Source organism: Lepisosteus oculatus, chromosome 4 (genome assembly GCF_040954835.1).
Source record: "Lepisosteus oculatus isolate fLepOcu1 chromosome 4, fLepOcu1.hap2, whole genome shotgun sequence".
Taxonomy (NCBI): domain Eukaryota; kingdom Metazoa; phylum Chordata; class Actinopteri; order Semionotiformes; family Lepisosteidae; genus Lepisosteus; species Lepisosteus oculatus.
The window spans coordinates 4,454,318-4,464,977 of NC_090699.1; the positions used below are offsets into that span (position 1 = coordinate 4,454,318).

A 10,660-nucleotide genomic window follows, 5' to 3' on the forward strand; every position below is an offset into this window, starting at 1 on the left:
TTAACACGAACATTAAGCTGTTTACATCTTCCGCCTGAGAACAGTCACCCGTTGCTACCCAACGCAGAATGGTGATTGGCTGACACTATCTGACACCCCTCTGATTGGAGAAAAAAGACGTGCTGGTGTGCTATACACACTACCGGGAAGAGGATTTCTTTCTATTCAAAACGTGTATTTTAAAAGTTTAAGAAGTAAAAACCTTACAGCGTACACAGATTTCTAAACTGATCAGGATCGTTATCTTTGTCTTATGCATAATAATGTTCACCGCTCTGTCCAGCAAATTAATAATAAACTTTATTTTATATAGCTTTTTAAACGAATAAGTAATTAGATTGCTCATAAACCTAATCACTTGCTTTTTCTTTTTATTTAGGCTCAGATTTCAACTATAGATCGTATTATTAATAACCATAATAACAACCAACCAACAAAAACAACCATATAAACATAATGGTGGTGCTGGACCTTCAAGTTTTATTTATTTATTTTTTAATCGCGTAACATAAACATATTACCGTATGCAAACTGTACTGTATACAATATGTATATGTATATTTAATGTCTTAACTGTGCCTGTTTAAGTATTGAATATTCATATCTAATTTTACCACTGAAGGGAAATCTTAACATAAACATACAGTATATGGCTGGTCTCGGTACTTTAAAGAAAAAAATACACACCGGTATTCCATTTCTCCCTAAACATTGTAAGCTTCGAAGTCTTTAACTAACGTGATACCGGAGTCAACAAGCATACTTTTAGAATTTGATTAAAAGGGAATATAATATGGAATTGCGTATCTCAAGAAATTAATAACGATATAATTATATTCATGTTGCAAAAGAACTGCAATGGACATAAAAACTCCCTTGCATGGTTTCATTACGACCAGAATCGGTCTTGAGATATTTTTAACTTGATTTACAGTATTTGAGAGGTATGTCTTAACACCGATACTACAGTGCTTAAGTACTGCTCACGTATATGTTTCTAGGTTTATATTATGCATTTCATACGGTCAAATTACTTTTGAGCAATAAGAAGCGAGAAACGGTATGCGTTTTACTTTTGTTTTGTGCTGGGACCCGTGGATTGATTAGAGATATCAAGTACATACAAGTCATTTTTTAAATGTTGTAGTTCGTCTTGAAAAAATGTTACGAGTACATCATCTATCAACAATTACACAGGTTCTGTTTCCATATTGCGGATTTTGGTTACGTAATATTATTTTCTAGATTTCACGTTGTGAATATGATGGGATGTCTGATGGGATGTTTCTAAAAATCCATCCTCTGTAAAACGTCTTCTCTAGTTGTCCTGCATATGTATTCGCTAATGAAGCTGTGTGTTATGAGCCTAGATCGCTACATTTCTGTATGAACCAGCTTAGAGGGCTAAAGACAGCTTGTGTTTAAATTGAGTGTAAGGCAATTTATGCTTCTAAAGTCATGGTCAGCATTTATCTTTGTACTGTGCTGTAAACTTGTTCTGTGCCAAGTCACATTATTTTATAGCGTTTTTAAAGCGTTATCAAATACGGTGTTACTGTAGTTTACTGAGTCCCATGTCACATGGTCTGTGATTGAAACCTGTAAAACCGGTTTAATTCGTCACAGCCAGCACTCTTCAGGTGTGAGGGTCTTCTGCTCAGAATGAAACGCTAAAATGTTTGTGTATATTCTAATGGTAGTGGGGGCGGGGTGTGTGGGAACAGGTTTGGTTGAAACATTTTCTCTGAAAGCATTTTCTTCTTGTAACCGATCTTGTTACAGCATGTTACAGTTTACTATTATTAACCATATTAATTTTAAGTGCTTAATGTAAAATCTTGTAAAAATATTTCATTGTTCAAATATACATTAAGTCTGACTATCATATAATAAGTTAAATACAAAACTAAAGAAAAAATAGGGTTAAATATAATTCAAAATATTTTGCTAACAATGTTAACTGTTTATGAATAATAAAATGTATTAACTAAGGAGTAGGATGGCACAGTTGTTAGTATGTTTTTTGTTTTTTTTTAACCCAATCTCCGGGAAACCATTAGTACGATGGTGAATCGGAGATTCTCAACCCTTGCTGCGTACGACTGGAAAATAATTCGTGATCGGATCAACGAAATGCTTCGTAGGAGGAGGCGGTCTTTTCCTCTTGTCTAACAGTCTGTCCACAAACAAAACATTCCTGTTAGACAAGAGGAATTGAAAAAAAAACAATTTTGTCAATGAAAACCGGTGTGTGTGTCTCTCCCTGCTGGATGTCCCTCTCACAAACTGCTGAATGAATAAAATAATTTTATTGAAAACGAGTTTGCGATTGTCTGGTCTTTAAATTCTGGAGATACGCGATTCCATATTATATTCCCTTTTAATCAAATTCTAAAAGTATGCTTGTTGACTCCAGTATCGCGTTAGTTAAAGACTTCGATGCTTAAAATGTTTAGGGAGAAATGGAATATTGGTGTGTATGTTTTCTTTAAAGTACCGAGACCAGCCATATACTGTATGTTTAAGTTCCAAAATTAATATCGTTTATGGGCTTTACACGCGTTGCAGTATGCTCAGGCACTAAGTAAAAGGAGATGCTTCGTATTGCTTGACTAATTTTAAAAACTAAGTTATAAATATAAAAATTGCAGGCGCTGCTCTGGTGCGTCGGCTCCTACACAGTGCCTGTCTGCCGTAAGCGTTACAATATACATACAGTACCCAACACTGCTTGTACCCATCTGTCATGCAAATAAAACACCTTGAATTGAATTGAATTGAGGGGAGAAGGGGGGGATACTAAAGCCAATACTGGCTCAATGGGCTTTGACGTGCTAATGCGTTGGTTTAACGGTCCGGGTGTGGCAGGCTTCCAATGTCATCTCGACTCAATTAGAAGACAATGAACGTATTTTAGCCCTAAATGAATTAATAGCAAACATGGTTTACATAAAATACATTTTTCCAAGAAAGTTTATAATAATACGATCTATAGTTGAAATCTGAGCCTACTTTAAAAATAAAGGAAAAGCATTTTCAGAGAGCAATCACGCTGTGTTTATGTAGAAAAAGCGATTAGGTTTATGAGCAATCTAATTACCTATTGGCTTAAAACGCTATATAAAATAAAGTTTATTTAGAGATGAATGATCAGTGTCGCAGTTTAAATAATGTGAGTCAGGAAACTAACACAGCGCCACCGGATTTAATAACGCAATAAAAACGCTATAAAATAATGTGACACAGTACAGCACAGTACAACAATACTGACCATGACTTTAGAAGCATAAATTACCTTACACTCAATTTAAACACAAGCTGTCTTTCTGTATGAACCTCTAAGCTGGTTCATACAGAAAATGTAGAAATGCATTAGCCTGATCATGATTAAAAAACACATAATTAAACACGCGTTTGCGATTTAAATCAGAACACGATTTAAATCAATATAAATGTTTATATTGTAACGCATACTGTCCAGCCTCCATTTCTCTATAAAAATTTACTGTTGCACACACACACACAATAGAAGCAGGAACCGCTGTCAGAAGGGAAGATATATTCAAAATATCGCAAATATCGATCATGTTGCGATATTTTGAAATATAAAAGTCAATTGATTGTCCATAATATCGCTTACCTATTTTTTCGAAGAAATGTTTGTTAAAATAAAAGTCCAGCACCAGCTGGATTCGAACACACAACCTGCCAGTTGGTGGTCACGCACCTAGACCAGTAGGCTACAAGACAGCTCGCATGATCAGGTAGGCGAAACAGCCCTACACAGTCCTGCCAGTACACGGATATAATCATACCGTTATTAAATTCTTTAGATACGCGATTCCATATTATATTCCCTTTTAATCAAATTCTAAAAGTATGCTTGTTGACTCCGGTATCACGTTAGTTAAAGACTTCGAAGCTTACAATGTTTAGGGAGAAATGGAATACCGGTGTGTATTTTTCCTTGTGATATTTTAAGCTCTAGTTGAATGATAGGTGTCGCATTTTAAATCATTTTCGTAGCTAGAAATTATGAAACGCCCTGTTAAAAGCAAGGAAGTTTTTATGCCCCGTTGAAGTAAAACAAAATGCCTGACAAAGTATGGCTTGGACAGATTCCAAGTGCTTGTACAAATGTGCTAAAGAAATTTTACTTTGAGTATACAGCTTGTCCAAAGTCATCCATTATTAATACTATTAGTAATATCTTCAGTAAAGGCTTTGATGCATAAATATTTCTGATAAAGGTAGGTTGTGTACTTCTGTCCAACTGAGCAATCTTGCTTTCATAATATATACCAACATTTTAATGACTGATGATTAACATGCTGTAATACACAGTTCAAAATTAAAGGCTCAAATGCTGTACATGAGAGGTTAAGCTCCCCCTGGCGGTTTTACAAGGCGACGCCGGATAGTTAGTCACGTGACACGCGTGATACCGTGTGATACTGCGTGATACTGTGACACGCCCACCGGGGTATGCCGCGAAATACCTCACCCATTTTGAATGGCTGCATCTGTATGCCAACATTTTTGTCGGCTGGGTAGAAGAACGCTTCTTCGCCTCCTACACTGGCTATATCCCTGACCTCTACAAACGATATATTGATGACTGTGTCGGTGCTGCCACATGCTCCAACCATCAGCTTGAATTCTTCCTGCACCATTTCACCAACTTCCACCCGTTCCTCAAATATACGGTTAACATATCTTCCACCACTCTTCCATTTCTAGACATCCACTTGTCTATCAACTACCCCCGACTGTCCACTTCAGTTTATTACAAACCCACGGATTCACACAGCTACCTCCTGTACAGCTCATTTCACCCCAACTACACTAAAAACTCTCTTCCTTTTTCACAGTTCCTTAGGTTACGACGACTATGCAGCGACGACATCGACTTCGAGAACCAAGCCCTCGAAATGTACTCATTTTTCATCAACAGAGGATACCCCAGCAGTGTGATTGACAGGGCCCTTGCCCGAGCCAAAAACACCCCCCGGACCATCAACCCGATCAGGAACTCCCGCCGTAACAACCGCATTCCTTTGGTGCTTCCTTACCACCCTAACACACTTCCTATCCCCAGGACCATTAACCAGAACTTTTCCATCCTACAGGATGATCCCTCCATTGGGGCCCTCTTTTCTGATCGCCCTATCATCTCATATCGCCGACCACCTAATCTGCGTAACCTCCTTGTTCACAGCTCCCTTGACCGCCCTCAACAACCATCCACACCAGGCACTTTCCCTTGCAACAGAGCTCGCTGTATCACCTGCAAGTACACAGCCACCACCACACTCATTCAAGGCCCCTCAGGACAATTCCGGATCACCCAGACAGCATCTTGTACCTCCAGCAACCTTATTTACTGTATCTCTTGTAGTAAATGCCCAGCCATCTACATTGGAGAAATAGGAAGGAGACTCGGAGACCGCTTCAGAGAACACGTCAGGGCTGTGAAGATTAAAGATCTCTCCAAGCCCATTGTTTCTCATTTCACCTCTGATGGCCACGACCACTCTAATCTCTCCGTCTGTGTTCTCAAAGACGGTTTTCCGAACTCATACATCAGAAAGACCACCGAAACTAAAATTATTCTGCAGCTAGGATCACACATTCTCCCTTCCCTTAACAACAGATTACTGTTCTTTTAAATTTTCTCCATTCATTGGAAGTTTCATTTCACACCTCTCTGCACCCATTCTGACTTCACACCTCTTGATTGGCCTCTCTTTCTGTCTCCTGCTCCCGCCTCTTACTCCTCCTCCCTCCCAACCTTTGTTCTCCCGCTACTTTACCTTTGCCTACTGCCCTGTCTCTCTCACACCTGAAGAAGGCTCCACGGCCGAAACGTTGTGTTCTCTTTCTTCTTTTTTTCAGCATGGAATAAACCTATTACTTGTTCCTTTGCAGCCTACGCATGCTGACGCAGCTACCCACCTGAACTACTACAGTGAAGAAGGTGTTGTTTCTCTGGAAGGGAAGAGCAGTCATTAGTAATTGACTGGTGTTTCTCTCTCGGTGTGTTTGGGGACAAAGACATTTCACAGTCTGATGGAGTTGAGTTGGACTGTGATCGGCAGGAGCCTGTTGTGATGTTTGTGTTTTATTCCCCAGCTGCTGTGACTCTGGACCCTGATACAGCTCACTGTCGGCTCAGCCTGTCTGAGGATGGGAAGAGAGTGAGATGGGGACAGAGGAAGAGTCTCTTTGACAGTCCTCACAGATTTGATTACTGGGAATGTGTCGTGAGCAGGGAGGCCTTCACCTCAGGGAGACACTACTGGGAGGTGGAGGTGAATGACAGCTGGATAATAGGAGTGACCAGAGAGTCTGCAGAGAGGAAAGGGGGGATCAGCTTCTATCCCCAGCAGGGTTACTGGTGTCTGAGATCTTACCGGTCTGATTTCTCTGTTCTCACTGACCCTGAGACCCGTCTCCCCCTCAGTCTGCGGCCCAGGAAGCTGGGGGTGTGTGTGGATATTGAGGAGAGGAAGGTCTCCTTTTACACAGTGGAGTCCAGAGCTCATGTCTACACTTTCACTGACATGGTCTTCCCTCAGGGGGAGAAGATCTATCCTGTCTTCTGGACTGGGGATTCAGATAAAGACCTTGAGCTGCTGCCTGCTGTCAGTGTGGAGATTAAACCCGTCACTGACTCATGAACACAGGCTGACTCTCTCCCAGCTCTCTGTCCACTGCTCACACTGGGAGACGGGTTTACTGACGGGCAGTGAGGTGAGGTCAGAAATATAGTAGTAATTGTAGATGTTGTGTTGTGTTTAAATTTTTTAATTTAATATAACACATTTAAACGGGGAAAAATAACATGTACGAGAGAGGGCGAGATAACTCGCTACCAGCCTGCTATACTCCTGACTTGTAAATATCTCTGGAAACCCTGCTGTGTTTTTTTTCTAATTTTGAGAAAATAAACTTTTTAAAAAGAAATCCCGTGCGAGTCTCTCCTGCGGGCGCCGGTGACTGTGAAGCTGCCAGAACGGGGAGGGACCCGCTGACGTCACCACAGCCAGGAAGAATAGGGACTGTGACGCAGACAGGAAGTGGCTCAGGGTGGTTATGGGAGTTGTAGTTTGTAACCAGCGGTGCGTCTGTGAGCAACTACAGCCAGTCTAATACCCGGCTCCTCTTAGACAGGGTCACATCAGCATGTTCAGTATTGTGTATTTTATGTTCTTATGGGGTTTATTGTGTGGAGCTTTGCTTAGTGTGAGGGAGGTTTTATGTGATCTCTGACCCAGGGGAAAGTGGACGCGCTGTGTCCGTTACTCTTTTTTCTGGTCTTTGGTTCCCAATGAAGTGTGATAATCGGCCAGTGAAGCTCTGTTTTCCTTCATATGGAAGCCCAAAAGTTTATGGCAGCGGCAAGTTTTTTCTTCAGAGACAGAAACATGGGCTCCATGTCAGTCTTGTCTTCCGTCCTGCCGTTTGGACATTTCATGTGGACGATTCTCTGTCCACAGAGGGACTGTGTCATGAGAGGTAGTTTTAACACACTCCCTTGTGCGCTGGTTAGTGTGGTAATTGTGAGACGCTCCCTAGAGCAGGTGAGTTAGTACATGGCTGAGCTGCTACATAACTGTTCAAGTAAAAAGTGAAGTTAAACTCATTCCTGGTGTTGTGTTCAGCTGTGTTTAATATATATATAAACTAACCTGAAACACGAGAGACTGCACCGGGAGATTACTGCACTGCTTCGGCAGTTCATGTATTCAGCAGGATGAGCATCATTATTTGAGGGATTATTTTTGTAACTTTGGGATGTATATTTGTTACCTTGGAACAAAACGTGCTACAATTCGCTCCTTTTTTTTAATCCCAGTCGTGTTTAGTCCAAACTCTCAGAAAACCTGAGAAACGTCAAGTTCAGGACTCTCAGTACCGCCCTCTCCGACCGCATCTGAAATATTTCACTTTGTTCGCTTTGTGACGCAGTGCTGTACCGCGGGAAAACACTGTTGACAAAATGAATATCGAACTTCGATCTGTTACATATTTTCTTAGAAATACATTTTATTATGCAAATAAATTAAACTTCTTGACTAAAATGTCTGTATGACTCAAATAGCTGTTTTACTCAACTAAAAGTAAGACTTATTATAATTAAAATGTATGGAATATTGAAACAGGAAGGAGACTCGGAGACGCTTCAGAGAACGTCAGGGCTGTGAAGATGAAAGATTTCTCCAAGCCCCTAGTTTCTCATTTCACCTCAGACGGCCATGATCACACCGATCTCTCTGTCTGCATTCTCAAAGAAGATTTTCTCAACTCCCACAGCAGTAAGACAACAGAAACAAAAATGATCCTGAAATTTGATTCACCCCTTCTCCTTCTCTCAACGACAGACTGGTTTTCGTGTAATTTAATATTTGTTTCCTTTCATTATTTTGTCCCTCTTTCTACCTTGGAACAAAACGTGCTGTAATCGTCTCTATTCTCACACGTCTCTCTCCCCCTCTCCACTTTGCAGCACCTCCTGAGTGGTCTCTCTGTCTCTCCCCTCTCCCCTCTCCCCTCTCCCGCTTCCCGGGTTTTCTTCTCCTGCTACATTATCTCTGCAGTTTCCTTTCTCCGCTTTTCAGCAGGAATAAACCCTTCCTGGTTCCTTTGCAGCATACGCATGCTGACACAGCTCCCTACCAGCTACAGGGAGCTCAGTTACAGGGAAGAAGCCTTTACTGGGTCCTTTGCAATGTTTAAACTTGCTTTCTCCACGTTACAATTGTACAGTCATTAATGATGTCACGTCAGTCAAGGAAAAATTAGTCTTGACTTCTGCCTTTTGAAAAAGTACAGCCAGCCTTCTGCACCTGAACACCTCCATTGCGTCGAGCCTGTCTACCGAAACACTGTCTAATTTCTACATTTGCATTGTGATCTTAATGATCTGGAAGTTCATTTACAAATGTAAAAACTCCATCAAAGTCCCTTCCGCATTTCTGAAACTGGGGTAAGTCAGTTGAGAGACATCACTGCTGGACTTCCTGACTCAGTTACAAGCTCACTGACCCCAGGAGACAGGGGTAAGTTCTCCTGTCCTAGTAAAGACACTTATTGCTCCAGAAGCAAAAGAATTTGACAAAATCTCCCCATAAACTCAAAATCCAGCATTTGTGAGTTACCTTTATTTATTTTTTTCCCCCAATATTAGAGGCAAAAAGGAGAGAGAAGGCACAACATGGAACAGGAAGTGACATCACACAGTAGGGTCTACAACTACCAGGACAGCACAGTTAACTACACAAACGCAGGCGCCCGATTGGCTGAAGGCGCTGTCCGTCTCGCCACGTCTCCCCTCGAGAGTCCCGCCCCCACCACGATGATGTCACGACAGGGGGCGTGTCTTCACCAGGGGTGGAGTGTTCTCAGTAGGCGTGGTTGGCGACGAACAGGGATTCTCCAGCAGCTGCGCCTTTGTCTCCGGTGGGAACATACTTCCCGACCGCAGCCTGGCTGTTAGTCTGAGAGAGAGGGAGAGACAGATATCAGCACCGGCTCAGTACAGAGTGTCCGAGCAGCAGACTGCCCCTCCACCCGGCTTCACTGCTGGTCCCCAGGGAAACATTCACTGATCTACTGTCCAGGGCACTTATTTCCTTAAAAAGCAGGAAGCGGTCCTGATCTGTTTCTCTGTGGCAGGTTTCAGTGGGGCAGTCGGTGTGTCAGTACCTGTGAGGGCTTGGTGCTCTCCTCCATGTCATTGTGTCAGTGTGTCAGTGGGTCAGTCACTGCGTCACTGGGTCCGTCAGTGTGTCAGAACGTCAGTTAGTCTGTCAGTGAGTCAGTGGGTCAGCGTGTCAGTTGGTCAGTCAGTGGGTCAGCGTGTCAGTTGGTCAGTCAGTGAGATAGTGGGTCAGTCAGTGAGATAGTGGGTCAGTGGTGAGTGAGATAGTGAGTCAGTGTGACAGTGGGTCAGTCAGTGAGACAGTGGGTCAGTGGGTCAGTCAGTGAGACAGTGGGTCAGTGTGTCAGTACCGTTGCTCTCTTGATGTACTCCTCCTGGGAGGCCTTGGCGTTCTCCTTCTTGCCTGCCCAGGCCTTCAGCGCGGAGGCCTGCAGCGCGCGGCCATACGAGAAGGTCAGGGCCCAGGGCTTGTGCAGGGGGCACTTGTTGATGGCGTTGAGGTTGATGGAGGCCTCCTCCTCACTCTGCCCACCGGACAGGAACGTCACCCCTGGGATAGAGAGGGAGAGAGAGAGGGGCGTCACACAACCGCCGGACGCCACACCCTCGAAATGTAACCCCCACCTCCTCACACTCGCCCTCCAATCCCGCGACCCCTGACCTGGCACAGCGGGGGGCACGGTGCGGCGCAGGGCGGTGACCATTGCCATAGCAATCTCCTGAGGCGTGTATTTCTGGGTGCAGGCGTGTCCGGGGGTCACCATGTTGGGCTTCAGGAGTGTACCCTCCAGGTAGACGTGGTGATCGGAGAGGGCCTTGTACACCGCGGCGAGCACCTGGAGGCACAGAAGCCACGTTTGTCACAACAGCAAGCGGACAAACTCACCGAGGAACAGACACAGCGGGACAACTGCAGCTCAGAGGAATTATTACAATGAGAAACAGCGCCCCCATGGTGCTCAGGCACAGCAGGGGAACTGCAGCTCAAAGGAGTTA

At 43.3% G+C, this 10,660-nt stretch overlaps 3 protein-coding genes across 7 annotated transcripts in view; 1 reads left to right on the top strand and 2 right to left on the bottom strand.

The window, feature by feature from the left end:
- The window catches only part of LOC107075989 (butyrophilin subfamily 1 member A1-like), a 179,330-nt gene extending 172,364 nt beyond the window's left edge, over positions 1 to 6,966 (top strand). For 4 of the 5 annotated variants that reach the window (XM_069187906.1, XM_069187903.1, XM_069187905.1 and 1 more), the window contains one exon: positions 6,133 to 6,966. In XM_069187906.1, coding sequence (XP_069044007.1) covers positions 6,133 to 6,680 — 548 coding nt within the window. In that variant the 3' untranslated portion in view covers positions 6,681 to 6,966. The remainder of the gene's footprint in view (positions 1 to 6,132) is intronic. The other variant, XM_069187908.1, reaches the window with a different exon arrangement.
- The window catches only part of LOC138238068 (butyrophilin subfamily 2 member A2-like), a 168,947-nt gene that overhangs the window by 78,609 nt on the left and 79,678 nt on the right, over positions 1 to 10,660 (bottom strand). The gene's annotated exons all lie outside the window — the stretch shown is intronic.
- LOC138238196 (fructose-bisphosphate aldolase A-like) overlaps positions 9,143 to 10,660 on the bottom strand; it is a 216,302-nt gene continuing 214,784 nt past the window's right edge. The window contains exons 4-6 of the mRNA XM_069188243.1: positions 10,326 to 10,500; positions 10,015 to 10,214; positions 9,143 to 9,500 (exon numbers count right to left, since the gene is read on the bottom strand). Coding sequence (XP_069044344.1) covers positions 9,405 to 9,500; positions 10,015 to 10,214; positions 10,326 to 10,500 — 471 coding nt within the window. The 3' untranslated portion in view covers positions 9,143 to 9,404. The remainder of the gene's footprint in view (positions 9,501 to 10,014; positions 10,215 to 10,325; positions 10,501 to 10,660) is intronic.